This window comes from Hirundo rustica, unplaced genomic scaffold, assembly GCF_015227805.2.
Source record: "Hirundo rustica isolate bHirRus1 unplaced genomic scaffold, bHirRus1.pri.v3 unplaced_BUSCO_368798at7742, whole genome shotgun sequence".
NCBI classification, from domain to species: Eukaryota; Metazoa; Chordata; class Aves; order Passeriformes; family Hirundinidae; genus Hirundo; species Hirundo rustica.
Genome location: NW_026690730.1, coordinates 64,009 through 91,152, shown reverse-complemented (window position 1 = coordinate 91,152; position 27,144 = coordinate 64,009). Strand labels below are relative to the sequence as shown.

The 27,144-nt window shown below is 71.4% G+C and overlaps 6 protein-coding genes across 6 annotated transcripts; 4 read left to right on the top strand and 2 right to left on the bottom strand.

Annotated features, from left to right (window-relative positions):
- The first annotated feature begins 1,025 nt into the window (after nucleotides 1-1,025).
- Nucleotides 1,026-3,366, top strand: FBXW9 (F-box and WD repeat domain containing 9). The gene is given in 12 exon segments (XM_058419163.1): nucleotides 1,026-1,272; nucleotides 1,558-1,622; nucleotides 1,624-1,698; nucleotides 1,777-1,908; nucleotides 2,021-2,133; nucleotides 2,212-2,303; nucleotides 2,389-2,537; nucleotides 2,628-2,741; nucleotides 2,831-2,837; nucleotides 2,840-2,919; nucleotides 3,041-3,106; nucleotides 3,194-3,366. Coding segments are annotated over 12 exon segments (1,215 nt in total). The 3' UTR covers nucleotides 3,269-3,366.
- A 284-nt stretch (nucleotides 3,367-3,650) lies between these two features.
- DHPS (deoxyhypusine synthase) lies at nucleotides 3,651-6,243 on the top strand. The gene is made up of 9 exons (XM_040054447.2): nucleotides 3,651-3,879; nucleotides 3,972-4,133; nucleotides 4,438-4,561; nucleotides 4,644-4,741; nucleotides 5,153-5,239; nucleotides 5,329-5,434; nucleotides 5,510-5,613; nucleotides 5,708-5,833; nucleotides 5,922-6,243. The coding sequence occupies exons 1-9, from the start codon at nucleotides 3,679-3,681 to the stop codon at nucleotides 6,135-6,137; spliced, it is 1,224 nt and encodes a 407-aa protein (XP_039910381.1). The 5' UTR covers nucleotides 3,651-3,678; the 3' UTR covers nucleotides 6,138-6,243.
- A 31-nt stretch (nucleotides 6,244-6,274) lies between these two features.
- WDR83 (WD repeat domain 83) lies at nucleotides 6,275-8,304 on the bottom strand. Its single transcript, XM_040054428.1, has 9 exons — nucleotides 8,094-8,304; nucleotides 7,628-7,748; nucleotides 7,443-7,548; nucleotides 7,299-7,347; nucleotides 7,080-7,206; nucleotides 6,930-6,997; nucleotides 6,728-6,836; nucleotides 6,536-6,650; nucleotides 6,275-6,456 (listed from the first exon to the last, which is right to left on the bottom strand). Exons 1-9 carry the CDS (start codon nucleotides 8,302-8,304, stop codon nucleotides 6,304-6,306), a joined length of 1,059 nt encoding a protein of 352 aa, XP_039910362.1. The 3' UTR covers nucleotides 6,275-6,303.
- On the top strand, nucleotides 8,291-9,102 carry WDR83OS (WD repeat domain 83 opposite strand). Its single transcript, XM_040054443.2, has 4 exons — nucleotides 8,291-8,337; nucleotides 8,452-8,557; nucleotides 8,805-8,902; nucleotides 8,984-9,102. The coding sequence occupies exons 1-4, from the start codon at nucleotides 8,303-8,305 to the stop codon at nucleotides 9,048-9,050; spliced, it is 306 nt and encodes a 101-aa protein (XP_039910377.1). The 5' UTR covers nucleotides 8,291-8,302; the 3' UTR covers nucleotides 9,051-9,102.
- A 1,053-nt stretch (nucleotides 9,103-10,155) lies between these two features.
- Nucleotides 10,156-20,621, top strand: MAN2B1 (mannosidase alpha class 2B member 1; the record flags this gene model as incomplete). The annotated part of the gene is given in 29 exon segments (XM_058419162.1): nucleotides 10,156-10,242; nucleotides 10,782-10,884; nucleotides 11,395-11,466; nucleotides 11,469-11,567; nucleotides 12,061-12,138; nucleotides 12,141-12,176; nucleotides 12,179-12,252; nucleotides 13,060-13,192; nucleotides 13,975-14,117; nucleotides 14,614-14,725; nucleotides 14,833-14,920; nucleotides 15,059-15,179; nucleotides 15,274-15,301; nucleotides 15,304-15,351; nucleotides 15,441-15,550; nucleotides 16,152-16,273; nucleotides 16,351-16,469; nucleotides 16,556-16,743; nucleotides 16,859-16,956; nucleotides 17,042-17,070; nucleotides 17,073-17,158; nucleotides 17,249-17,367; nucleotides 17,458-17,559; nucleotides 17,654-17,741; nucleotides 18,192-18,272; nucleotides 18,347-18,602; nucleotides 19,320-19,579; nucleotides 20,238-20,339; nucleotides 20,418-20,621. Coding segments are annotated over 29 exon segments (3,174 nt in total), but the record flags the coding sequence as incomplete, so codon positions are not given.
- TRMT1 (tRNA methyltransferase 1) lies at nucleotides 20,590-26,929 on the bottom strand. Its single transcript, XM_040054439.1, is given in 18 exon segments — nucleotides 20,590-20,698; nucleotides 21,752-21,863; nucleotides 22,064-22,183; nucleotides 22,293-22,369; nucleotides 22,484-22,592; nucleotides 23,091-23,176; nucleotides 23,484-23,618; nucleotides 23,698-23,767; nucleotides 23,864-23,947; nucleotides 24,025-24,173; nucleotides 24,278-24,390; nucleotides 24,474-24,589; nucleotides 25,363-25,423; nucleotides 25,426-25,549; nucleotides 25,643-25,755; nucleotides 25,850-25,905; nucleotides 26,199-26,457; nucleotides 26,872-26,929. Coding segments are annotated over 18 exon segments (1,881 nt in total). The 5' UTR covers nucleotides 26,894-26,929; the 3' UTR covers nucleotides 20,590-20,623.
- Between the last annotated feature and the right edge of the window lie 215 nt (nucleotides 26,930-27,144).

The following is a 27,144-nucleotide window of genomic DNA, read 5'->3' as shown; positions in this document are numbered from 1 at the left end:
GAACCGGGGCCGGTGCCCGGTGCCCGGGGGGGCCCCGAGAGCGGCTGGGACCCCCCCGGGGAGGAGGGGGGGAGGGGCTGGGGGGGAGGGGCCCGGATCCCCGGGTGGGGGAGGGGCCCGGATCCCCGGTGGGGGAGGGGCCCGGTTCCCCGGTGGGGAGAGGGGCGGAATTCGGGGCCGGGGGGCGGGGGGGGGGAGGGGCGGATCCCCCGTGGGGCCCCCCCCCGCCCCTCCCCCACAGCAGGAGCGCGGCGAGCCCCGGGCGGGGGGAGGGGCCTGGGGGAGGGGCCGAGCCGCAGCCGTTGTGCTTCGTCGTGAGCGAGTCGGTGCCGCGTCCCGCGTGTTTGATTTGCGCGTTTCCGTTACGGTTTTTTTTTAATTATTTTCGTTACGTTTTTTTTTTGTTTGTTTGTTTTTTTTGTGGGTTTTTTTTTTTTTTTTTTACCGTTTTACAGGGAGGGGGCGGGTGTGGCGGGGGGGAGGGCGCGGGGAGCCGGTTGTGTCGCGTCGGGCGGCACAAGAAAAAGCCGTTGTGAACCGTGCGCCGTGTCCGTGTCCTTTGTTACCGGGGGGCGGGGAACGGGGCCGGTCCCGGGGGTCCCGGCGCCGCCGCGGCCGCGCCCGCCTCGCTTCCGGCGCAGCACGATGACGTCACGCGAAGCGCGGAGCGCCATTGGCTGATTCGCGCGTCGCGCCGGAAGCGGCTCCCGCCGTGGCCCTGGCGACGGGACGCGACCGGGCCGGGCTGGGCCGGGAGCCGGTACCGGGGGAGGGAGCGGGGAGCGGTGATTGAGAGGGTCCCGGTACCGGGGGAGGGAGCGGGGAGCGGTGACTGAGAGGCCCGGTATCGGGGATCGGTGTTTTAGGGGGAATCCCGGTACCGGGCGGAACTGGATGGGGATCCGGGGGAGCGTGGCCCCGGTTCGGGCGGGTCCCGGTGTCCCGCTGTCCTGGTTTCCCACTGTCCCGATGCCCCGGTTCGGTGCGGGCCGCGCTCGGTGCTGACCCCGTTCCCCTCCGCAGCCATGGACGGTCCCCCCGCGCCCGCCGCCGCCTCTCCCGAGGATCCGGCCGGGCCGGCGGCGGGCACGGGGGGGCTCCTGGCGCTGCCTCCGGAGCTGCTGCTGCGGATCTGCGCCTTCCTGCGGGCCCGGGACGTGCGCTGGGTGCTGCCCCGCGTGTGCCGCGCCCTGCGGGACCTGGCCCGGGACGCCGCGCTCTGGCGGATCCGCCTGCAGCGCCGCGCCCGCCGCCCCCTCCCGGTGCTGCCAGGTGGGTCTGGGGGCTCGGGGGGGATCGGGACCCCCCCCTTTGGGCCGAACCCGTGGTTTTGGGGGACCCCCTTGACCCCCCCGGTGCTCCGAGGAGCCGGGGGTGTCTCAGGGATGGGAGCGGGGCCCCCCCCCGAGGGTTCACCCGGGGCTTTGGGAACCCTCCCGGGCCCCCCAAACCTCGGCGTTGGGTGGGATCCTCACCCGCGGAGCCCCCCGGTGCCTCTGGGGGGGTCTCTGGGACCCCTCCCCGTGGCCCCCCCCGTGATCTCGGGGCCCCCCCCAGAGGAAGGGTTCGACTGGGCGGCCGCCTGCGAGGACCTGGAGGAGCACCTGGAGCGCTGGGGGGGCCGGGGGTGCCCCCATGGAGCACTTCTCCCTGGACGAGGGGCACTTCGCCTCGGTGGACTCGGTGCTCCTGCTGCAGGTGGGACCCCGGGGTGGGGGGGCTCGGGGGGTCTCCAGGAGGGTCCCCGGCTCACCCGTGCCCCCTCCCCGCTGCCAGGGGGGGTCCCTGTGCGTCTCGGGGGGCCGCGACCGCAACGTGAACCTTTGGGACCTGCGGGAGCTGGGCCGGGGCCCCCCCGGGAAGGTTCTGGTGAAGGCGCTGGGCTCGGGGCGCAGCGGGACCCACAAGGTGCGGATCCGACCCCCACCCACGACCCCCAAAACTCCCCCTCGAGGCGGGGGGAGATCCCAGAGGGGGGGGGGCGCATCCGGGCTCCGGCAGCGCCTCGGGGTCCCCCCAGGGCTGGGTTTGGTGCTTGGCCGCCCGCGACGCCCGCGTCTGCTCCGGCTCCTGGGACAGCACCGTGAAACTCTGGGACCTGGCGGCCGAGGGGCAGCAGTTCGGGGAGATCCGGTACGGCCCGGGGGGCTCGGGGGGGCTCTGGGGAGGCCCCGGGGGGGGGGGGTCCCCGCTGAGCCCCCGCTCCCCCAGGGAGAAGGCGGCCGTGCTGTGCCTCTCGTACCGCCCCGACGTGCTCGTCACCGGCACCTACGACAAGACGGTGACCGTCTACGACCCGCGAGGGTTACCGGGGCGGAGAGGGGGGCTTTGGGCGGGGTTGGGGGCTCTGGGGGGGCTCCGCTGACCCCTCCCTGCGCCCCCCCCAAGCCGGGCAGGCTCAGGTGAGCAGCTACAAGCCCCACGCCAGCGCGGTGCTGTCGCTGGCGGCTGACGAGCGGCTGATCGTGTCGGGCAGCGAGGACCGGACCCTCGTGGTGTTCGACCGCCGCGCCGGCGCCGTCCTGCAGCGGCTGCAGGTGGGGGCCGCGACCCCTCCCTGCGCGGATCCTCCCCCCTGGAGCGTCCCCGAGGCCTCGGCGGTGACATTCAGGGCGTGCCCTCCGCAGCTGGACAATTACCTGCTCTCCATGTCCTACCGGGGCTCGCAGCTCTGGGCTGGCGACAACCAGGGCCGCGTGTACCTCTTCGGCAGCGGCGGCGGCGGCTTCCAGCCCGCTAGGGTAGGGACTTGGGGGGTCCCGGGGGGGTCCCGGAGGGGCAGGACCCCCCCCTTCCCGGCCTGACGAAGGGTTTCTGTTCCCTCCTGCAGTATTTCGACGTGGGCACCGGCTGCAGATCACGGGGCTCTGGCACTCGCTGGGCTCCCTCTACACCACGTCCACGGACAGGACGCTGCGGGTGGGGGCCTGCACGGCTCGGTCCCGTGGGGGCTGGGCCGGGCTGGGGGGTCCTGAGGGGCCTGGGGGGGTCCCTGAGGGGCTGGGGAGGCCGCTGAGCCCCGGCTTTGCCTCTCCTGCAGATCCACATCCCCACAGATCCGCCCCGCACCATCTGCTCCTGGACGCACGACGACGTCCTCAACGGGGTGAGGAGCTGTCCCCGGCCCTCGCACATGCGTGTGCACATGCAGCCCCCCGGGATGCCCCCCCTGACGCTCCTCGGTCCCCCCCAGATCAGCGTGGATGGGGACGTGGTGGCCGCGGCCTCGGGGGGACTCTCGGTGGAGGTGTGGAGGCTCCGGACCTGACGACGGCGGGGGAGCTCCGGCCGCACCCCCGCGGGGTCCGGGCCCGGTTCTGGGACGTGGGTGGGGCTGGGAGCCGCCGCCTGATCGCGGGTATTAAAGGATTGGACTGGAGCGGAGCTCGTGTTCCCCCGCCGCGGCTTTGGGGTGAATTTGGGCGGATTTGGGGGCGCTGCGGCCGTTCCGGGACTTCCTCCGTGCATCGGCGCCTTTTCGCATTCGGGGGAATCGCGTCCCTCCGCGGCCGCCGTCCTCCCAAGATGGCGGCGCGCGGCTGTACGGCACAGGCGAGCCGGGGGGCGCGGCCCAAGATGGCGGCGCCCAGTGCCGCCGTACGCGGAGGGCAGCGCGCAGCCGCGCGGGCCGGGGGGCGCGGCCCAAGATGGCGGCGCCCTGAGCGGCCCGGCGGAGCCATGGCGGCCCCGGGAGAGGCGCCGGGAGAGGCGCTCCGGGCCGTGCTGCGGCCCAGCGGGGCCCTCCCGGCCGAGGCTCTCCCGGTGCGCGGCTACGACTTCTCGGGCGGCGCGGACCACGCGGCGCTGCTCCGCTCCTTCCGCACCACCGGCTTCCAGGCCACGAGCTTCGCGCAGGCGGTGGCCGAGATCGAGCGGATGGTGCGGCCCCGGGGGCGCGGGGGGGGATCGCACCGGGAGGGTCCGGGCCCGCTGCGACCTCCCCCCGGTGCCCGTTGCCCTCCTCCCCGCAGATCGCGGCCAAGCTGGAGCCGCTGAGCGCGGAGCAGCGGGAGCGAGCGGCCATGGCCGGGCCGCGGCCGCCCTCGGGCTGCACCATCTTCCTGGGCTTCCCCTCCAACCTCGTCAGCTCCGGCGTCAGGGAGAGCATCCGCTACCTGGTGCAGCGCGGAATGGTGACAGGGGACAGGGACAGGGACATGGGGACACGGGGACAGGGGACAGGGACATGGGGACATGGGGACACAGGGACAGGGACATGGGACAGGGACATGGGGACCTGGGGACATGGGGCCAGGGACACAGGGTGGCGTAGGGACAGCGAGCACGCCGTGGGGACAACAGGGCACCTCGGGCAGTCACAGGCTTTGCTGTCCCACCCACCCCGGTGCCGGGAGCCCTCGGGGTGTCCCCAGGGCTCCCCGTGGGGTCAGGGTGGGCACGGCCGGGGTCCCTGAGGCGCTGCCCCCGCCCCGGCAGGTGGACGTGCTGGTGGTGACCACGGCCGGGGGCGTCGAGGAGGATCTGATCAAGTGCCTGGCGCCCACCTACATCGGGGACTTCCACCTGCGGGGCCGGGACCTGCGGGAGAACGGCATCAACAGGTCCGGGGCAGGGGCACGGGGGGCTGGGGACGCCTCGAGGACATCTCAGGGACACCTTGGGGACATCTCGGGTTCCTTCAGGATCGGGAAACCTGCTGGTGCCCAATGACAACTACTGCAAGTTCGAGGACTGGCTGATGCCCATCCTGGAGCGGATGGTGGACGAGCAGGACACGCAGGTGAGGCCGGGGGACACCCCTGGGGCCCCACAGTGCTGGAAGGGGTCCCTGCACACCTGGGCTGGGTTTGTGGGGGGGGGTCCCCTGCACACCTGGGCTGGGTTTGGGGGGGTCCCTGCACACCTGGGATGGATTGTGGGGGTCCCTGCACACCTGGGCTGGGTTTGTGGAGGTTCCCTGCACACCTGGGCTGGGTTTGGGGGGTCCCTGCACACCTGGGCTGGGTTTGGGGGGGTCTCTGCACACCTGGGCTGGGTTTGGGGGGGTCCCCGCACACCTGGGATGGATTTGGGGGGGGTCCCTGCACACCTGGGCTGGGTTTTGGGGGGGTCCCTGCACACCTGGGATGGGTTGGGGGGTCCCTGCACACCTGGGCCCCCCTGGCCGGGTTCCTGAGCCGGGTCCCCGCAGGGCGTGCGGTGGACGCCGTCCCGGATGATCGCCCGGCTGGGCAAGGAGATCAACAACCCCGAGTCCATCTGTTACTGGGCCCAGAAGGTACCGGGGGCACCGGGAGGGGCTCCGGGGGCGTCCCCAGGGGTGCCACCGGGTGCCGCCGGCCGTCACCACACCGCGTCCCCCTGCAGAACAACATCCCGGTGCTGAGCCCGGCGCTCACCGACGGCTCCCTGGGGGACATGATCTTCTTCCACTCCTACAAACGCCCGGGGCTCGTGCTGGACATCGTGGAGGGTGAGCGCGTCCCCGGGGCGCCCCCGGGGATTTGGGGCGCGCCCAGGGCGCCCTGACCGCGCCGTGTGCCCGCAGACCTGCGCCTCATCAACACCCAGGCCATCTTCGCCCCCAAGACCGGCATGATCATCCTGGGCGGGGGCCTGGTCAAGCACCACATCGCCAACGCCAACCTCATGGTGAGGGGACCCCCCGTCTGCTGGGGAGGGGGTTTGGGACCCCCGGGATGGGCGGGGACGGGCGGGGGGCTCACCCCGCTGTGTGCCCGGGCAGAGGAACGGCGCCGATTTCTCCGTCTACGTCAACACGGCGCAGGAGTTCGACGGCTCCGACTCGGGCGCGCGGCCGGACGAGGCCGTGTCCTGGGGCAAGATCCGCGTGGACGCCACCCCCGTCAAGGTGGGGGGGCCCCGGGGGGGATTTGGGGGAGCCCGGGGTCGGGAGGGGGGGAACCTCTCCCCCCTTGACCCCCCCTGCCCTGCGCCAGGTCTACGCCGACGCCTCGCTCGTGTTCCCGCTGCTGGTGGCAGAGACGTTCGCCCGGAGCGCCGACGCCTTCCCGGTGCCCGCGGGGGACCCCCGAGGCCTGAGGGACCCCCGAGGTGTGGGGGACCCCCCAGGCTCAGCTCTGGGTGTGCTGAGCCCCCTCGCTGCCGGGGCTCCTGGCTCAGCGCTGCCCACAGCGTGGGGAACAGTGGGGTGAATCCCCTGGGGAGAGGGGCGGGGGGACAGGGGCCCCCCACGCCTGCACCCCGCTGTCCCCGTGTCCCCCTCGTCCCCCCCTCCCTGCAGCGCTCGTGTCTATTTATTCCGGCTCCCAATAAAGCACGGCAGGGTCTCCGCTCGGGGTTTATTCCCGGGGGTCCCGCTCAGGCGCCGGGGTCCCCGTCGGGCTGGAAGTTGTCCTCGCGCCACAGCGTCACCTGGCCCTGGGTGGCCGCCAGCAGGCAGGGCAGGCGCGGGTGGAAGGCCAGCGACTGCACCACGCCCTGCCCCACGGGCAGGCTGAGCGCCAGCGAACCCTGGGGGGACACTGGGGCTCAGCGAGGGTCGGGGGCGTCCCCAAACATCCCCCCACCCCAGCCAGGGACCCTCCCTCACCTCTACCAGGTCCCAGAAGTAGACGCTGCCGTCCTCGGAGGCGCAGCCCACGTGCGTGTCCTGCTCGTTCAGGACGCAGTCCAGCCTGTACGTGGTGCTGCGGTGACCCGTGTACCTGGGGAGGGGGCGCGGGGTGAGCCGGGGGTCCCCCGAAGCCCCCGGACGGCGCGGGGACCCGGGGGGGGGCCGTACTCGCCCAGCAGCTCCCCGGTGTCCTTGTCCAGCAGCCGCAGCGTGGAGTCCAGGCTGGCGGCCAGCACGCACTGCCCGTCCTTGCTGAAGCACACGCTGGTGATGGGGCCTGGGGGGGCACACGGGGAGGTTGGGGGGGTCCCGCGGAGCGCCCCCCGAGCTCTGGGAGCTCCCCCCGGGCCCTCCCGCAGGCCCCACTCACTGCCGATGTAGTCGGAGCAGAGCTGCCCTGTGCGGAGGTCGTAGCGCCGGACGCGCCCGTCCACGGAGCTGCGGGGAGGACGGAGGTTTAGGGGGGGGGTCCCCAATTTTCCGGGGGGGGGGGTCCCCAATCCCCGCGCTCGTCCCTCACCCCGTCAGGATCTCGTGGGCTGAGAGCTTCACGCTGGAGATGCCGTCCTTGGCCTCGTCCAACACCTGGATGGGGTCGGGGCGGCGGGAGCGGCAGTCCCAGCACCGCACCGTGGAGTCGATGGAGCCTGGGGGAAAAAAAAAAAGGGGATCAGGGTGGGAAAAGGGGGCGCAGGGATGTCCCGGGGCTTGCAGGGTGTCCCCCAAAGCACCCTCTCACCGGACACAATGACAGTGGCTTCCTGGTTGAACTGGACGCAGTTCACCTTCTGCGGGAGAAGCAGGGAATCGGTGTCGCGACCCGCGGGCAGGATCCCAAATCCCCCTCCCCAAATCCCACCCCAGACCCTCAACTCCTCCTCACCCCGGCGTGTCCCCGGTACTTGCGGACCACTTGCCCCGTGGTCACGTCCCAGAGCGCCACGGCCTTGTCGGCGCCGCCGGAGCAGATCTGGCTGTTGTCGAAGGATCTGCGGGGGCGCGGGGGGCTCCGGTGAGCGCGGCGGGGCTCCCCCGAGGCGGGGAGGGGTCCCCGGAGCCCCTGCTTACCCCGCGGCGTCCAGCACCTCGTAGCCGTGGCCCTGGTAAGTGCGCAGGGCTGTGCCCTTGTGCGGGTTCCAGAGCTTCAGCGTCTTGTCGCTGCCGCACGTCAGGCAGTAATTCCCGTCCGCTGCGGGGGTGAACGGGGGTGATCCCGGGACCCCCGCACCGGTACCTCCATCACCGGGACACCGGCTGATCCCCGGGATCCCCACACCGGTACCTCCATCACGGGGACACACCGGCTGATCCCGGGATCCCCACACCGGTACCTCCTTCACCGGGGACACCGGCTGATCCCCGGGATCCCCCACACCGGTACCTCCTTCACCGGGACACCGGCTGATCCCCGGGATCCCCACACCGGCACCTCCACCCTCGGGATCGCCGCACCGGCACCTCCATCCCCGGGTCCTGCTCACCTCCCCCCGGCCTCCGTTTCCCCCCCGTTCCCTCCCGGTATCCCCGGTCTCACCGTTGAAAGCGGGCGGCCCGCACCGCTCCCTGCCCGCACTGCAGGGTCTGCACCCGCTGCCGGGGGCAGCTCGGGCCGGGCGGGCCGCGGCCTCGGGAACGCCATGGCTGGAGCGGGGCCGGTACCGCGGATGGGGCCGGGGGCGGCACGGGGATGGGGCCGGGCCCCTTCCGGCGGCGGCGGAAGAGGCGGTTGAAGGCGGCGGGGCCATGGCGGACCCGCGGAGACCCGGCAAGGTGGCCAGGTGGGACCGCGGGCAGCGCGGAGAGACCCGGCGGGCAGGCGCTGACAGAGCCGCGGGAGGGACGGCGGCATCCGCGGGGTGCCGGTCCTGACGGAGCCCCCTTCCCCTCGCCAGGTACAAGCCCCCGGCCACCGAGACCAACCCGGCGCTGGAAGACCCGACCCCCGACTACATGAACCTGCTGGGGATGGTGTTCAGCATGTGCGGGCTCATGCTCAAGGTAGGGCGCGGAGGGGCACCGGGAGCTGCCGGCGGCACCGGCCGGGATCGGCCCCGGGCCCTGTGCTGAGGGGAATTCGGGGGCGGGAGGTGCAGAGAGAGCTCCTGGGGGTGCTCAGCGGGGCTCGGGGCCATCCCCGGGGATCTCTGGGCTCTCCGGAGGTCTCCAGGGCGTCTCGGGGGGGTCTCAGCGCCATCCCCGCGGGTGGCTCGGGGGTCTCACGGGGCCCGTCCCGGGGGTCCCGCAGCTCAAGTGGTGCGCCTGGATCGCCGTCTACTGCTCCTTCATCAGCTTCGCCAACTCGCGCAGCTCCGAGGACACCAAGCAAATGATGAGCAGCTTCATGTGAGTGCCCGGGGGGGGGGTCCTGGGGGGTCCCGGGCCGCGTTTGGGGGGGGTCTCTGACGGCTGCGTGTACCCTCCCAGGCTCTCCATCTCGGCCGTGGTCATGTCGTACCTGCAGAACCCCCAGCCCATGTCCCCGCCGTGGTGACGGGGACCGGGGTGGGGGGACCGCGCGGGGGCAATAAAAGGGGTTCGTGGCACTGCTGTGGTTTGTGTGTACCTCACCAGGGGACGGGGGAGCCCCCCGGGAGAGGGAGGAACGGCCGGGGGGAGTCCTGGGGGGCTCTGAGGGGGCTCTGAGAGCAACTGGGAGGGTTTGAGGGGTTTGGGGGTCTGAGGGCACTTGGAGGGTCTGAGGCTGGCCGGCTCTGCGGGGACTCGGGGGCTCTGAGGGGGCTCTGAGGGATTTGGGGTGTCTGAGGGGGCTCTGAGAGCGACTCGGAGGGTCTGAGAGGTTTGGGAGGTCTGAGGGCACTCGGAGGGTCTGAGGCTGGCTGGCTCTGAGGGGATTCGGGGGCTATGAGGGGACTCAGAGTGTCTGAGGGGGTCTCTGAGGGGGCTTTGACAGGGCTCTGAGGGGGACTCGGAGGGTCTGAGGGGTTCGGGGTGTCTGGGTGGACTCTGAGGCGGCTCTGAGAGTACTCAGGGGCTCTGAGGGGATTTGGGGACTCTGAGGGAGGCTCTGAGGGGACTCTGAGGGTACTCGGGGGCTCTGAGGCTATTCGGGGACTCTGAGGGGTCTCTTGAGGGGGCTCTGAGGGGACTCGGGGTGTCTGAGTGGACTCTGAGGCGGCTCTGAGGGGATTCGGGGACTCTGAGGGAAGCTCTGAGGGTACTCGGGGGCTTTGAGGGTACTCGGGGACTCTGAGGAGACTCTGATGGGGACTCAGGGGCTCTGAGGGAGGCTCTGAGGGGACTGAGGGGACTCGGGGGCTTTGAAGGGGACTCGTCGTAGGCGGGGCCTCGGGAGCCGCCACCGTTCATTGGCCGCTGCTCGTTTCCCGCCGTTGCCAGCGCCCTCACGGAGATCTGTCAATCACGCGCGCTCCTCCTCCTCATTGGCTCCTGTCCCTCCTGCCCCCCTCCCCGCGCCGTCCCGTTGCTCTCCGCCCCTCGGGGCAGCAGCAGCGAATCAGGACGGGAGGCGCGGCTGCCGCCCTTTTCCTCCCCCGGCGCCATTGGCTGCGGCAGGAGGGCGGGGGAGGGAGCGGGCGGAGGCGAGCCCGCGTGTCATGTGAGGGCGCTGTCACGTGACCGCGGGTGTCATGGCGGTGCCCGGGGCGGCGGCGGTGCCGCTGCTGCTGCTCCTGCTCGGGGCGGCCGCGGGCTGCGGGTACCAGGTGGGACCGGGAGCGCTGGGAGAGACGGGCCGGGGGCACCGGGATGGGCCGGGGGCACCGGGATGGGCTGGGGGGTAGCGGGGCGCCCTGGATAACGGGAACCGGGGTAGGCTGGGGACACCGGGAGGGGCTGAGGGGACACCGGAGCGATCTCAGGAAAGGGGAACTGGGAGGACTGGGGGCACTGAGGTGGGCTGGGGGCACTGAGGAGGCGGGAACTGGGAGAACTGGGGGCACTGGGGACGCTGAGGAGACGAGAACTGGGGTGGACTGGGTGGACTGCGGAAAGGGGAACTGCGGCCATTGGTTTTGCAACCGCTTCCTGAGCCCAACGGTTCCCCCGGGGCAAGCGGCCGGGGGTGTTCCGGGGGATCCCGGGGTGTCCCAGGGAGTCCCGGGGGTTCCAGGGGTGTTCGGGGTGTCCTGGGGGGGTCCAGGGGTGTTTGAGGTGTTCTGGGGGGTCCCAGGGGTGTTCCGGAGGGTCCCGGGGGTGTCCCGGGGCGTCCCCGGGGTCTCAGCCCCCCCCCGAACCCCCCCAGTCGTGCCCCCCGACCCGTCCGGACATGCTGAACGTGCACCTGGTGCCGCACTCGCACGACGACGTGGGCTGGCTCAAGACGGTGGATCAGTACTACTACGGGGGTGCGTGGGGACGCGGGGGACACCCGGTGACACCGCTGGGCCCCCCCCCGGCTGCCCTTGTCACCCTGGCTCTGTCACCGGGCGCTTTGCGCGTGTCCCCGCTGTCCCCAGCCCCGAGGAGCCACCCCCGGGGCTTCCTGTGCACGTCCCCTGTCCCCAGGATGCCAGCGGGACACGTCCCCCCAGTGTCCCCAGTGACGCCGTGCCCCGTGTCCCCAGTGCCCCCCAGTGTCCCCAGTGCCCCCCAGTGTCCCCAGTGCCCCCCCAGTGTCCCCAGTGTCCCCAGTGTCCCCAGTGTCCCCAGTGACGCCGTGCCCCGTGTCCCCAGTATCCCCCAGTGTCCCCAGTATCCCCCAGTACCCCCAGTGACGCCGTGCCCCTGTCCCCAGTGTCCCCAGTGCCCCCCAGTGTCCCCAGTGTCCCCAGTGACACCATGCCCCGTGTCCCCAGTGTCCCCAGTGTCCCCAGTGTCCCCAGTGCCCCCAGTGACGCCGTGCCCCGTGTCCCCAGTGCGGAACTGGGACCAGCACGCCGGTGTCCAGTACATCCTGGACTCGGTGGTGGCCCAGCTGGCCGCCGACCCTCCCGGCGCTTCGTCTACGCCGAGGTGGCGTTCCTGGCGCGCTGGTGGCGGCAGCAGGACCGGGCCACCAGGAGCCTGCTCAGGGAGCTGGTGCAGGAGGGTACGGGCCACTGGGGGCACTGGGAGGGACACTGGGGCACTGGGAGAGACACTGGGGGCACTGGGAGTGACTGGGGGGCACTGGGAGGGGCACTGGGAGTGACTGGGAGCCACTGGGAGACACACTGGGAGCACTGGAGGATCATGGGGGGCACTGGGAGGATCATGGGGGGCACTGGGGGACGCTAAAAGGGACATGGGTGACACTGGGGGGGTCATGGGGGGCACTGGGCTGGGGGTCTGGGCTCTCTGTGACCAAGATTTGGGGGGGAACAGCAATGCCAGGGGTGTCCCCAACACCCAGATTTGGGGACGCCATGCTGGGGGTGTCCCCAACACCGAGATTTGGGGGAACAGCAATGCCAGGGGTGTCCCCAACTCCCAGATTTGGGGACAGCTGTTCCCAGGGGTGTCCCCAACTCCCAGATCTGGGGACAGCCGTGCCCGGGGGTGTCCCCTGAGGGGTTTTGGGGCGCGCTCTGTCCCCGCCCCAGGCCGGCTGGAGTTCGTGGGGGGCGGCTGGTGCATGAGCGACGAGGCGGCGGCGCACTACGGGCCGGCGCTGGAGCAGCTGGGCTGGGCCGCCGCCTCCTGCGCCGCCTCTTCGGGGCTGCGGCACCCCGCGCGTGGCCTGGCAGATCGACCCCTTCGGCCACGCCCGCCACCTGGCCGCCACCTTCGCGCAGGTGACCCCCAGGGCGGCCCGGGGACCCCAAAACTGCTCCTGTGTCCCCAAACCTGCCCCTGTGTCCCCAAATGGGGATCCCCCAGATCGGCCTGGGGACCCTAAAAACTGCTCCTGTGTCCCCAGACCTGCCCCTGAGTCCCCAGAGCGGCCTGGGGACCCCAAAACTGCTCCTGTGTCCCCAAACCTGCCCCTGTGTCCCCAAATGGGGATCCTAAAAGTGATCCTGTGTCCCCAGATCGGCCTGGGGATCCCCAAAACCTTCCCTGCACTCCCAACACCTTCTCAGCACCCCCAAACTCACCTTGGTATTCCCAATGCCCCCCAAGTCTAGTAGGGACCCCTGTGACCCCCAGCTGGCTCTGACGGGGTTTTGGGGATCCCCTGTGACCCCCAGCGGGCTCTGACGGGGTTTTGGGGATCCCCTGTGACCCCAGATGGGCTATGACAGGGTTTTGGGGATCCCCTGTGACCCCCAGCTGGGCACTGACGGGGTTTTTGGGGACCCCTGTGACCCCCAGATGGGCTCTGACGGGGTTTTGGGGATCCCTGTGACCCCCAGCTGGGCTCTGACGGGGTTTTGAGGATCCCCTGTGACCCCCAGATGGGCTCTGACGGGGTTTTGGGGACCCCTGTGACCCCCGGATGGGCTCTGACGGGGTTTGGGGACCCCTGTGACCCCCAGATGGGCACTGACTGGGTTTTGGGGACCCCTGTGACCCCCAGATGGGCTCTGACGGGGTTTTGGGGACCCCTGTGACCCCCAGATGGGCTCTGACGGGGTTTTGGGGACCCCTGTGACCCCCAGATGGGCTATGACGGGCTCTTCCTGGGCCGTGTGGATCACCAGGACAAGTGGGTGCGGCTGCAGCGCCGGGAGCTGGAGCTGCTCTGGAGGGGCAGCAGCAGCCTGGAGCCCCCCCAGGCCGACATCTTCACCGGTGACGCCCCCGGGACCCCCCCCGGGACCCCCCCGGGACCCCCGAACTGCCCCCGGGACCCCCTGCCAGTGACCCCAAACTGACCCCGGACCCCCGAACTCTTCCTGTCATCTCCCTTCCCAAGGCTTTGTCCCTCGTCCCCTCCCAGGGGGTTCCCAGCCCCTTTCCTCCTGTCCCCACCCATGTCACTGGTGTCACTCCCAGTGTCCCCAGCCCCTTTTCTCCTGTCCCCACCCATGTCACTGGTGTCACTCCCAGTGTCCCCAACCCTCCTGTCCCCACCCATGTCACTGGTGTCACTCCCAGTGTCCCCAGCCCTCCTGTCCCCACCCATGTCACTGGTGTCACTCCCAGTGTCCCCAACCCCTTTTCTCCTGTCCCCATCGTGTCCCCACCGTTTGTCGCACTCTGTCCCACTCCCAGCTGTGACCCCAGTCCTGTCCCCTGTCCCCGGTGGCGGTGGCCGGGAGGTGACAGCTCCGTCCCCTGTCCCGGAGGTGACAGCCCTGTCTCCTGTCCCCGGTGGCGGTGGCCGGGGAGGTGACAGCCCTGTCCCCTGTCCCCGATGGTGGCCGGGGAGGTGACAGCCCTGTCCCCTGTCCCGGGTGGTGACAGCCCTGTCCCCAGTCCCCGGTGGCGGTGGCCGGGGAGGTGACAGCCCTGTCCCCTGTCCCCGGTGGTGGCAGTGCTGTCCCCTGTCCCCGGTGGTGGCCGGGGAGGTGACCAGCCCTGTCCCCTGTCCCCGGTGGCGGTGGCAGGGGAGGTGACAGCCCTGTCCCCAGGGATCCTGCCCAACGTCTACGACCCCCCGGCCGGGCTGTGCTGGGACCAGCTCTGCGCCGACGCGCCGCTGGTGGACGGCGACGGCCCCGAGCGCAACGTGGACGCCGTGGTCGACTCCTTCCTGGGGGCCGCGGCCACGCAGGTCCTGGGCGGGGGACACGGGGGGGGCCGGGACCCCCGAGGGGGAGCTGGGGCTGCCCTCAGGGCCTGGGGGTCCCGAGGGTCCCTGGGGTGGGGGGTCCCGAGGGTCCCTGTGCCCCTGGGATGGAGGGAATGGGGGTCCCCTGTCCCTCTTGGGGATTGGATGGATGGGATTCTGGGGTGTCCCTGGGTGTCCCCAGGTGTCCTGTGCCCTGGGAGGGATTTCTGGGTGTCCCTGAGTGTCCCTGTGCCCCAGGCAGATGTCCCTTGGTGTCCCTGGGTGTCGCTGTCCCCTGGGATGGGATTCCCGGATGTCCCTGGGTGTCCCCATGCCCCAGGATGGCATTCCCGGGTGTCCCTGTCCCCCAGGACGGGGTCCCCGGGTGTCCCTGTCCCCCAGGATGGCATTCCCAGCTGTCCCTGTCCCCCAGGACGGGGTCCCCGGGTGTCCCCGTGCCCCGGGCGGGGGTCCCGAGCCGCGTCCCCCCCCTCCCCAGGCCCAGCAGTACCGCACCAACCACATCCTCATGACCATGGGCTCCGACTTCCACTACGAGAACGCGCACCTGTGGTTCAAGAACCTGGACAAGCTCATCGCCCACACCAACGCCCCGGGTGAGGGGCTGGCCCCCCCAAAAACCACCCCCCCCGCGCCTCGGGTGTCCCCAGACCCCCTCGGGTGTCCCCAAACCCCCCCCCGAGCCCCTCCCCTTTGTCCCAGCAAGCCAACGGCAGCCGCGTCCACGCCCTGTACTCCACGCCCTCGTGTTACCTGCGGGAGCTGCACCGGGCCAACCTCACCTGGTGAGGGGAGCGAGGGGCAGGAACGGACGGACGGACGGACGGGGGGGACGGAACGGACGGACGGACGGAGGGGACGGACGCACGGACGGCGGTCAGCGGCCGTGTGTCTGCGTGTTCCCCCCTCCCCTGCTGCCCCAGGCCCCTCAAGACGGACGATTTCTTCCCCTACTCGGACGGGCCCCACCAGTTCTGGACCGGCTACTTCAGCAGCCGCCCGGCGCTCAAGGGCTACGAGCGGCTCAGCAGCGGCTTCCTGCAGGTGAGGGGGCACCTGGGGACCCCCCCCGCGCGGGTCTCGGGGGGTCTCGGACGCCGGTGGGACCCCCTCCTCAAACACCAATCCCACCCCTCAGGTCTGCAGCCAGCTGGAAGCCCTGGCGGGGCGGCGGCGCGGGTCGGTCCCTACGGGCCTGGGGACAGCTCCGTGCTCCGTGAGTACCTGGGGGACACCTGGGGGACACCTGGGGGACACCTGGGGGACCCCTGAGCCCCCCCGAGCCCCCGTTTTCCCGTCGCCGAGGCGAGGCCGTGGCCGTGGCGCAGCACCACGACGCCGTGGCCGGCACCGAGAGGCAGCACGTGGCCAACGACTACGCCCGGCAGCTGGCCAAGGGCTGGGACACCTGCCAGGTGAGCCCCCCCCACACCTGCCAGGTGAGAGCCCCACACCTGCCAGGTGAGAGCCCCCACACCTGCCAGGTGAGAGCCCCACACCAGCCAGGTGAGCCCCCACACTGCCAGGTGAGAGCCCCACACCTGCCAGGTGAGAGCCCCACACCAGCCAGGTGAGCCCCCACACCTGCCAGGTGAGAGCCCCACACCTGCCAGGTGAGAGCCCCACACCTGCCAGGTGAGAGCCCCACACCTGCCAGGTGAGAGGTGAGCCCCCCACACCTGCCAGGTGAGCCCCCCACACCTGAGCCCCCACACCTGCCAGGTGAGCCCCCCCACACCTGAGCCCCCACACCTGCCAGGTGAGAGGTTGAGCCCCCCCACACCTGCCAGGTGAGCCCCCACACCTGCCAGGTGAGACCCCACACCTGCCAGGTGAGCCCCACACCTGCCAGGTGAGCCCCACACACCTGCCAGGTGAGAGCCCCACACCAGCCAGGTGAGAGGTGAGCCCCCCACACCTGCCAGGTGAGCCCCCACACCTGCCCAGGGCTCCAGGTGAGGGTTTTGAGGGGTCCAAGGACGGGTCTGGGGGTGACCCGAAGCCCCCCCTCCCCAGGTGCTGGTGGCCAACGCCCTGTCCCTCCTGGGGGGCACCAAGGACCCCCTGGAATTCTGCAACGCCCTCAACGTCAGCGTGTGCCCCCTCAGCGAGGCCAGCCCTCAGGTGAGCGCCCCTGGGTGCTCCGCGGGGGCCGATCCGGGGGTCCCCCGCCGTGGGGCTGACGCCGTGCGCCCCCCTCCCCTCCCCTCCCCAGTTCACCGTCCATCCTCTACAACCCCCTGGCCCGCGCCCTGGCCTGGCCCGTTGCGCCTGCCCGTCGGGGGCAGCTCCTACGCCGTCAGCGACCCCCAGGGCCGGCCCGTGGCCAGCCAGGTGAGCCCCGGACCCCCCCCCAAAACCCCCCTCCTATCCCCCCCTCCTCTCCCCCACCTCACCTGTCCCGACCCCCCCTTGCCCAGGTGCTGCCGGTGTCCGGCGTCACGCGGCGGCTGCGGGGCGGCGCCGGGGGGCCCCGGGGGAGCTCCTGTTCCAGGCCTGGGCCCCCCCCTTGGGCTTCAGCGCCTTCGGGGTGCAGCGGCTGAGCTCGGGGAGCCCCCCGGAGCCCCCCAGCCCCCCGGGGGACGCGGAGCCGTGGATCGAGAACGAGGTGAGGGGAACGTGGCTTTGCTTGGGGAGCTCCCAGTTAAACCAGTTTGGGGGTGACTGGGATGGGGGGGGGGGGGCGCTGAGCTGTTTCTGTGCCCCTCCCTCGCCTCGCCCAGCACCTGCGCGTCCTCTTCGACCCCGTCACGGGGCACCTGAGCGAGATCCACAACCTGGCCGAGGGGCTCTCGCTGCCCGTCTTCCAGAGCTTCTACTGGTCAGTCCTGCTCGGGGGGGGGGGGTGTTTTTTGGGTCTGGGGGTGTCCCAGCAGCACCCCCCCCACCCCCGAGCTCCCCCCCAGGTACAACGCCAGCACCGGGGACGCGCTCTCCCCCAAGCCTCGGGCGCGTACATCTTCCGCCCCAACGCCTCCGATCCCATCCCCGTGGCCAAAGCCGCGGCCACGCGCCTGCTCAAGGTGGGCGGGGGTCCCGGGCGAGGGGCGGGCGGGGGTCTCCCGATGTCGCTGAACACGTGTGTGTGTTGTGTGTCCCCCACCCCACCGCAGACCCCGCTGGTGCAGGAGCTGCAGCAGAACTTCTCGGCGTGGTGCTCGCAGGTGCTGCGCCTGCGCCCGGGGCAGCCCTACCTGGAGCTGGAGTGGAGCGTGGGGCCCATCCCCGTGTCGTGAGTTTGGGGAGGGGTCCCGGGACCCCCCCACACCCCCCGGAGCCCCCCCTGGCTCCCCGGGGTGACCCCACACCTGGCCCCGCGCAGGGACGGGCTGGGCAAGGAGGTGATCAGCCGCTTCCGGACGCCGCTGGCCACGGCCGGGCGCTTCCACACCGACTCCAACGGGCGCCAGGTGCTGGAGCGCAGGTGAGGAGGGGGAGGGCGGGGCTCAGGTGAACCCCGGGACCCCCCCCTTGGCCTCCTGCAGGGGTGTGAGGGGACCCCCGTGACCCCCCCCCAGGCGTGACTACCGGCCCACCTGGAACCTGAGCCAGAGCGAGCCCGTGGCCGGGAATTATTATCCCGTGAACACGCGGATCTTCATCGAGGTAGCGGGGCGGGGCACAGCTGGGAACACCTGGGCAACACCTGGGCACACCTGGGGCTGTGCAGGGCACACCTGGGCAACAGCTGGGAACACCTGGGCACACCTGGGGCTACGCAGGGCACACCTGGAGCTGGTCAGGGCACACCTGTGCACACCTGAGGCTAGGCTGGGCACACCCAGGGCTATGCCGGGCACACCTGGAGCTGGTCAGGGCACACCTGTGCATACCTGGGGCTATGCCGGGCACACCTGTGCACACCTGGGGCTGGTCAGGCACACCTGTGCACACCTGGGGCTATGCAGGGCACACCTGGAGCTGGTCAGGGCACACCTGTGCACACCTGGAGCTGGTCATGGCACACCCGTGCCCACCCGGGGCTACGCCGGGCACACCTGGGCACGCCCGTGCCCCGCCCCGCGCTCCTCACACCTGTCCCCACTCCCCGGGCAGGACGGCAAGGTGCAGCTGACGGTGCTGACGGATCGCTCCCAGGGCGGCAGCAGCGTCCTGGACGGGTCCCTGGAGCTGATGGTGACCTGGCAGGGGGGCGGGGACGCGCCCCGCGCCGGGGGCGCACCTGCCACATGCCCCGCCCCGCCCGCCAGGTGCACCGGCGCCTGCTGAGGGACGACGGCCGGGGGCTGGGCGAGGCGCTGGACGAGCCAGGTGCCGACGGGCGGGGCCTGGCGGTGCGCGGCCGGCACCTGTTGCTGCTGGGCGCGTCGGCGGCGGCGGAGGCGGCTTGGCAACGCCCCAAGGGCGCAGGAGATGGCGAGCCCCCGCACCTGGTGCTGGCAGCGGGCCCGGGGCCTCACCTGCGCCAGGTGAGCGGGGCCGGGATGGCAGGGTCACCTGCGCCAGGTGCGCAGGGCTGGGATGGCAGGGTCACCTGTGCCAGGTGAGCGGGGCTGGGATGGCAGGGTCACCTGCGCCAGGTGAGCGGGGCTGGGATGGCAGGGTCACCTGTGCCAGGTGAGCGGGGCAGGGATGGCAGGGTCACCTGTGCCAGGTGAGCGGGGCTGGGATGGCAGGGTCACCTGTGCCAGGTGAGCGGGGCTGGGATGGCAGGGTCACCTGCCCCAGGTGAGCAGGGCGGGGCTCTCCCCCTCACCTGCCCCAGGTGAGCAGGGCGGGGCTCTCCCCTCACCTGCCCCAGGTGAGCAGGGCGGGGCTCTCCCCTCACCTGCCCCAGGTGAGCAGGGCGGGGCTCTCTGGTCTCACCTGCCCCAGGTGAGCAGGGCGGGGCTCTCTGGTCTCACCTGCCCCAGGTGAGCAGGGTGGGGCTCTCTGGTCTCACCTGCCCCAGGTGAGCAGGGCGGGGCTCTCCCCCTCACCTGCCCCAGGTGAGCAGGGGCGGGGCTCTCTGGTCTCACCTGCCCCAGGTGAGCAGTGCAGGGCTCTCTGGTCTCACCTGCCCCAGGTGAGCAGGGCGGGGCTCTCCCCCTCACCTGCCCCAGGTGAGCAGGGCGGGGCTCTCTGGTCTCACCTGCCCCAGGTGAGCAGGGCGGGGCTCTCTGGTCTCACCTGCCCCAGGTGAGCAGGGCGGGGCTCTGCCCCTCACCTGCCCCAGGTGAGCAGGGCGGGGCTCTCTGGTCTCACCTGCCCCAGGTGAGCAGGGCGGGGCTCTCTGGTCTCACCTGCCCCAGGTGAGCAGGGCGGGCTCTCCCCCTCACCTGCGCTCCCCGCAGTTCTCTCGGGCTGCGCCGGCCGCTGCCGCCCACCTGCACCTGCTGTCGCTGGAGGCGCGCGGCGCCGGGAGCGTGCTGCTGCGCCTGGAGCACCTGTACGAGCGCGGGGAGAGCCGGAACGGCTCCCGGCCCGCCACCGTCGACCTGACGGTCAGCGCCCCAGGAACGGGGGGCTCAGCCTCACCTGGGGGGAGCCAGCCTCACCTGGGGGGAGCCAGACACACCTGGGGGGTCCTAGACACACCTGGGGGGGGTTCCAGACACACCTGAGGGTTCCCCACTACACCTGGGGGGACCAGCCTCACCTGGGGGGTTCCCAGCTACACCTGGGGGGACCCAGCTTCACCTGGGGGGTTTCCAGCCACACCTGGGGGGTTCCAGCTACACTTGGGGGGTTCCAGACACACCTGGGGGGGTTCCAGCTACACCTGGGGGGGTTCCAGCCACACCTGGGGGCGTCTAGCTACACCTGAGGGGTTCCAGCTACACTTGGGGGTTCCAGACACACCTGAGGGGTTCCAGCTACACCTGGGGGGACCCAGCCACATCTGGGGGTCCTAGACACACCTGGGGGGTTCCAGCTGTACCTGGGCAGCCCCAAGGCTGATCCAGGGGGTCCCAGCCACACCTCGGGGGGTTCCAGCCTCACCTGGGGGGTCCTAGACACACCTGGGGGGTCCCAAAGCCGTTCCAGGGGTTCCCTCCCTCGCTCACCCTCCCGCAGCCCCCCCCGCCCCGTGCTCGGGGTGTATTTTTCGGGGGTGTGGGGTGGGGGTCTCTCTCTGACACCCCCCCCCGTCGCCCCCAGACCCTTTTCTCGGCCTTCACCGTCACCTCGTGCGGGAGATGGCGCTGGGCGGGGACGTGCCCCTGGAGAGCGTCTCCCGCCTGCTCTGGAACACGGACACAGGTACCCGGAGCAGGAGGTGGGGGTGGGGGTCCCGGGGGTCCCGACCCCTCCCTGACCGCCCCCCCCCCTCCCCAAAAGGCACCCCCAAGCCGCGGCGGGCGCCCCGGCCGGACCCGCGGCGCGTGCGGCTGGAGCCCATGGAGATCCGCACCTTCCTGGCCTCGGTGCGGTACCGGGGGCCCGGCGAGGGGGGGTCCTGAGCCGGGGACCCCCCCGCCCGCGAATAAAAATAAAAAAAAAAACCTCTGCATTCGGAGCGCGCCCCCCCCGCACACCGAGGTGCCTCAGTGATTTATTGGGGGGCTGCCGGGGGGGGGCTCGTGGGAGTAGCAGCAGTGCTCGCCCTGGGGACAGCAGCCCTGGAGGGGGGGGGGGGGGGACACAAAGAGGGGCTGGGAGCTGATCCAGGACCCCTCCCCAAATTCACAGACCCTTCCTCACATTCCCAGACCCCTCCCCAAATTCCCAGACTCATCCCCACATTCCCAGACCCCCCCCACATTCCCAGACCCCTCCCCAAATTCACACACTCATCCCCACATTCCCAGACCCCTCCCCACATTCCCAAACCCCTCCCCACATTCCCAAACCCCTCCCCAAATTCCCAGACCCCTCCCCAAATTCCCAGACCCTTCCCCACATTTCCAGACCCTTCCCCGCATTCCCAAACCCCTCCCAAATTCCCAAACCCCTCCCCACATTCCCAGGCCCCCTCCCCACATTCCCAGACCCTTCCCCACATTCCCAGACCCCTCCCCACATTCCCAAACCCCTCCCCACATTCCCAGACCCTTCCCCACATTCCCAGACCCCTCCCCAAATTCCCAGACCCCTCCCCAAATTCCCAAACCCCTCCCCACATTCCCAAACCCCTCCCCAAATTCCCAGACCCTTCCCCACATTCCCAGACCCCTCCCCAAATTCACAGACCACCCCCACATTCCCAAACCCCCCCCCCAATTCCCAGACCCTTCCTCACATTCCCAGACCCCTTGCCACACTCCCAGACCCCTCCCCAAACTCCCTCCCCACATTCCCAGACCCCTCCCCACATTCCCAAACCCCTTCCCAAATTCCCAGACCCTTCCCCACATTTCCAGACCCTTCCCCACATTCCCAGACCCCTCCCCAATTCCCAGACCCCTCCCCTCCTTTCTCCCAACCCCTCTTTCATTCCCGTTGGATTTTCCCAACTCCTTTCTCCCCAACCTTTTCCCGACCCCTCCCCGTTTATTCCCGGCCTCCCCCTGCCCGTTCCGGGGCTCCCCCCCGTGTTTCGGGGACCCTCCCCGCCCTGTTTTGGGGACCCTCCCCGCCGTGTTTTGGGGCTCCCCCCCGTGTTTTGGGGCTCCCCCCCGTGTTTTGGGGACCCTCCCCGCCGTGTTTTGGGGGCTCCCCCCTCCCTCGCCCACCTCCCGGAAGCGTTTGCAGGGGAATTGTTTGAGCCCGGCCCCGTCCGGGCGCTGCGTCCGCTTGTTCTGGAGCCGCTCCCGCTTCTCCTGCAGGGAGGGGGCGATGCCCCCCCTGGAAAAGCCGGGAGTGAGCCGGGGACCCCCGGGAAGGGCCAGGGGCATCTCCCCACACCCCCCCCCCCAAAAACAACCGAGCGCGGGGTTCACGCTGCTCTGGGAACGAACAAACGGCGGAACCTCGCCCTTGGGGAGGGTGGGGGGGCCACCTGAACCCCCCCAAAACCGCCCCCACCACCCCCCCCCCCGGCTCACCCCGGCTTGGCCCTGGCCTTGGGACCCCAAAAAGGCTCGGGGTTCTCCGGGAACCGCTTCAGGCCGCGCTTCCGCGAGCTGGGGTTGGCGTCCTCGTGGAGGGCGAAGGAAGCCTGGAGCCTTGGGGAGGGGGGGAAAAGAGGGGGGGGGGGTTCAGAGGGGTCTGGGGGGGTCTGAAGGGGTCTGGGGTCCCCTCCGAGCCCGTCCCAGCCCATCCCGGGGGTCCTACGTGGGCTCCACCGAGAGGATCCGGGCGGCCGGGCTGGAGTCCGGGAGCCGCTCCAGCTTCACCGGGTGGAGCTTGGCCTGGGGAAAACGGGGAAGGAAAAAAAAAACGGGAGAAGGGTGGGAAATGGGGGGGTGGGCGGGGTTCAGCCCACCCCGAGGGTCCCCCCGAGGGTCCCCGAGCCCCCTCCTCACCCAGCAGCGCATGATGTCCCAGAGCGCGGCCGGGGGCGCGTCCGTCTTCACGGCGTTGCGGCAGGCGTGGGACAGCGAGACGCGGAACCCCGCGTGCAGCAGGGCCGACCTGGGGGCCGGGACGGGGTTTGGGGGGGTCCTGAGGGGGGCTGGGGGGGTCCCTGAGGGGGTCCTGAGGGGGTTTGGGGATATAGGACAGGGTTTGGGGGCAAGGACAGGGTTTGGGAGGTCCCTGAGGGGGTTTGGGGGGTCCTGAGGGGGCTGAGGGGGTCCCTGAGGGGTTTTGGGGGTCCTGAGGGGGTCTGGGGTAGTCCTGAGGGGGCTTGGGGGGCCAGGACAAGGTTTGGGGGGGGTCCTGAGGGGGTCTGGGGGGCCAGGATGGGGGTTTGCAGGGTCCTGAGGGGGTCTGGGGAGTCAGGATGAGGTTTCGGGATCCCTGAAGGGGTTTGGGGGTCCCTTGGGGGGTTTGGGCGTCTCTGAGAGGGTCTGGGGCTCCCTGAGGAGCTCTGGGTGTCTCTGGGGTGTCCCTGGGTGTCCCTGGGCTCCCCCGGGGTTTGGGGTGTCCCCGGGGTTTTGGGGTGTCCCCGGGGTGCCGGGCGCTCCCCACCTCAGCTGCAGCAGCGACGGCGTGTTGCTGCGGATGGTGCTGCTCAGCCCGTCCAAGGTGTAGTACAGGGGGACGTCACTCAGCTCCTGCCCCACCAGCGGCGCCGGGGTCACGGCCAGCCCCACACCCGGGGGTCCCGGCTCCGGGGGGGTCCCCAGATCCCCCCCCACAGCCCTGGGGGTGTCCCCTGCTGCCCCACAGCCCCGGGGTGTCCCCAACTTTGGGGGTGTCCCCAGCTCCTCCCCACATCTCCAGGGGTGTCCCCAGCCGTCACCCCCAGCTTTGGGGGTGTCCCCAGCTGTCACCCCCAGCTTTGGGGGTGTCCCCAGCCGCCCCCCCAGCCCCTGGGGTGTCCCCATCTCCCCCCCCCAGCCCCCCGCCCGCCGCCGGCACCTCGGCGATGACGCTGAGCATCCCCCGCAGCCGCGGCTCGCTGCGGAAGCGCCCGGGGCTCCGCTCCAGCGCCGCCAGCACCCGCTCCACGAAGGCGGGGTCGTGCAGGGGCTCGGCCCACACCGGGCCCCCCACCTGGGGAGCGGGGAAAAGCGGGGTTCAGGCCCCCCGGGAACGGGGGGCGCCGAGGGCGGGGGCCGGGGAGGGGCCGCACCTGGTGGCGCTGCTGGCAGAATTCGCAGGTGGGGCCCACGGGCGGCCCCGTGGCTGCGCTGTACTTGAACCTGGGGGGGAAAGAAACGGGGTCACCCCCCACCCCCCCAAAAAAATGGCCGTGGGGGTCTCGGGGAGCCCCCAGCCCGCTCGGGACGCGGCCGTACCCGCTGCCGTGGCTCGTGGCCCTGCCCAGGCGCTGCAGGTGGTGCGAGCCGCAGCCCACGCAGTGGAACACCAGCGCCTGTTTGCTGCGGGGAAACCGAGTCAGGGCGGCTCCGGGTAACCCCAAAAACCAGCCCCCCCCACCCCCCCCAAAAAGGCTCACCTGGCCGAGGCCTTGACCTTGGCCTGGCCCGTGAAGACCCTGACGAAGACGCGCACGTAGAAGTCGGCGCTGACCGACAGCAGCGGCACCACGAAGCGCTGGTAGCAGTTGGCGCGCAGGTCGAGGCTGTGCAGGACGATCCGCAGCGCCTGGCCGGGGAAACGGGGTGGGGGGGGACACGTGGGACACCCCCGAACCCCTCCTCGCCCTCGGGGGACCCCCACCCCACCCAAAAGGCCCCCCCAGCACCGACCATCTCGTGGCAGAAGCGGCCCTTGAGGGACACGGCGCCGTATTTGCTGTAGCAGGTCTCGGCGCTGTTGCCGGCCATCACGGCCACGTCCGTGCAGGTGACGCACAGCAGCCCTGGGAAATCGGGGGTCAGGGGGGGGTCTGGGGAGGGTCCCGGGGGGTCCCCCGGAGCCCCCCCACCCCACCCCGGCACTCACCGCCCTCGCTGACGGCCTGCACGGCCGCGTCCAGGAAGGGCGCGGGGCTCCCGTAGGGATCCAGGTCGATGACGTCGAAGGGCTCCCGCTCGGCTTTGCTCTGGTACATCAGCATCCTGGGGGGGCCCGGGGGGGGGCCCTCAGCACCCCCTGGGGGACCCCAAACCCCACCCGGGGCACCCCCAGCCTCTGTGAGCCCCTCACTGCCCACCTCGGGGGGAAGGAGGGAGCTCGGGGATATCGGGGGCAGCTCCCGGGGGAAAAAGGGGGTGTGGGGACCCCCCTGAGACCCCCAAACCAGGGCAGGGGAGGTGTCAGGGTGCCCCAAACCCTCCCCAGAGACCCCAAACTGGGGCAGGGGTGGTATTGGGGTGCTCTGAACCCCCAGAGACCCCAAACTGGGCCAGTGGAGATACTGGGGTGCCCCAAACCCCCCCCAGAGACCCCAAACCAGGGAAGGAGCAATGTCAGGGCACCCCAAACCCCCCCCAGAGACCCCAAACCAGGGCAGTGGAGATACTGGGGTGCCCCAAACCCCCCAGAGACCCCAAACCAGGGCAGGAGCGATGTCAGGGCACCCCAAACTCCCCCCAGAGACCCCAAACCAGGGCAGGAGAGATGTCAGGGCACCCCAAACTCCCCCAGAGACCCCAAACCAGGGCAGGAGCGATGTCAGGGCACCCCAAACACCCCCCAGAGACCCCAAACCAGGGCAGGAGCGATGTCAGGGCACCCCAAACCCCCACCCAGAGACCCCAAACCAGGGCAGGAGCGATGTCAGGGCGCCCCAAAACCCCCCCAAACCCCCAACCTGTTGCAGGAGCTCTGGGGGCCCCCTTTCCCCCCGTCCCCCCGGGGTCTCTCTGGGGGTCCCCCCGGGGGGGGTTACCTGGCGTCGGCCAGGCGGGGGGTGACGAGCCCCCCGACGCCGTTGCGGGCCACGTTGCGGGCATGAGGCGGGCGGCGCGCGGGGAGCGGTCGCTGGCCACCACGGCGCCGAGCCCCGGCACCTCGCGGGCGAAGCGAACCGAGCGCAGCCCCGAGGCCGCCAGCGCCTCCAGCACCCGCAGACCCCCCTGCGGGGACACGGGGAGGGCTCAGGGGAGGGACGGGGGACACCCCCCCCAAAAAAATCCCCCCCCCAAAAAAAAATCCCCCCCCCCACGCACCTCACAGGGCTCCCCCGGCCGCGCCGCCCGAAGGGGCTCGGGGGGGTCCCCGGGCTCGGGGGGGTCCCCGGGCTCGGGGGGGTCCCCCACTTCTTCCTCGCCGGGAAGGACGACTGGGAAAAGAGGAGGGTGGGGGGGGGATGAGGGGGGGGCAGTGCTGGAGACCCCCCAAAATGGGGTCTGGGGTGTGGGACGTAGCGGCCGTACCCCGAATTCCTTTGGGGCGCAGCTGGAGCCGGGCGAATTCGGTCAGGACGGCGCAGCTGGAGGTGGGGAGGGGGGCGAGGGGGTGTCAGGGAACCCCTGAGAGGGGGGGTGACACCCCCAAAACCTCCCCCAAAAAACACCCCCCAGACTTTCCGGGGTGATCCAGAACCCCCCAGACCCTCATGGGTGGCCCAGACCCCCCCCCAGAGCCCCCCCAAAACCCTCCCGGGATAACACCAGGATCATCCCAGGACTCTCCAGAGCCCCCCCCACCTCCGGGACCCCTCCTCACCCCAGAATCCCCCCGGGACGAGGCTGAGCCCCCCCCCTCCCCTACCCCCGAGCTCACGTGAGGTCGCGGTTGAAGCCCTGCACGGGGTTGTAGAACACCTCGTTGGTGCTGGGGAAGGCGATGGTGGCGCGGCCCTCGGTGATCAGCGTCTCCCCGGGCTCGGGGGAGCTCTCCCGGCTGGGGCTCTCCCGGTCCTGGGGGGGTCCGGCCGAGCCCCCCACCCCCGGGGCAGCCCCCGCGCCGTTGGAGGGGGAAGCGCCGTCCATGGCGGGGGGGAGCGGGGGGGTTCTGCTGAGGGTCCTGAGAGCTGCAGCGGCTGCGGGGGGAGGACGGGGCGGGGGGGGGTCGGTTACCGGAGCGATCACCGGGGGGGGCCCGCGGCAGAACCGGAGCGGTTTTGGGGAGAAAACGCAGCGATTCGGGCCGGCCCCCCGCAGGGTGGGGAAAGGGGAGGAGATCTGCCAGGAGAAGGGGAGGAAGAGGCGGGGGAGAGGGAGGGGATGAGAGGAGGGAGACGCGGGACCCCCGTGAGAACGGGGAGACCCCCGTGAGAACGGGGAGACCCCCGTGAGAACGGGAGCGCGCCCCCCTCCCCAAGCACGTGGGCCGGGGGGGGGGGGGGGCTGAACCCCGCCTCGGGGTCGCCCCCCCCCGTGTCCCCCGACCCTCTCCTTGTCCCCTCATGTCCCCCCCTGTCCCCCCCTTGTCTCCCCCCCTACCCCGCGCTCACCCGCGCGCGCCGCCCCGCGCATCCCCCGCGCCGCCCCTCACATGGGCGCCGCCATCTTCCGCCGGTCACGTGGCTCCGGCGGCCGCGCAGGGCCCGAAAACCTCCGCCCGCCCCTCAAAAAAACCGCGATCCCTCGGGGGCGCCTCCCGGCGGCGCGGAGAGGGACCGACCCCTGCGCCCCCGGCCCGCGGGGAGCCGCGTGTCAGGGACCCCTCGCGTTTTCCGCGCGTTTTCCGCGCGTTCCCCGCTCGTTTCCGCGTCCCCCGCTCCCCC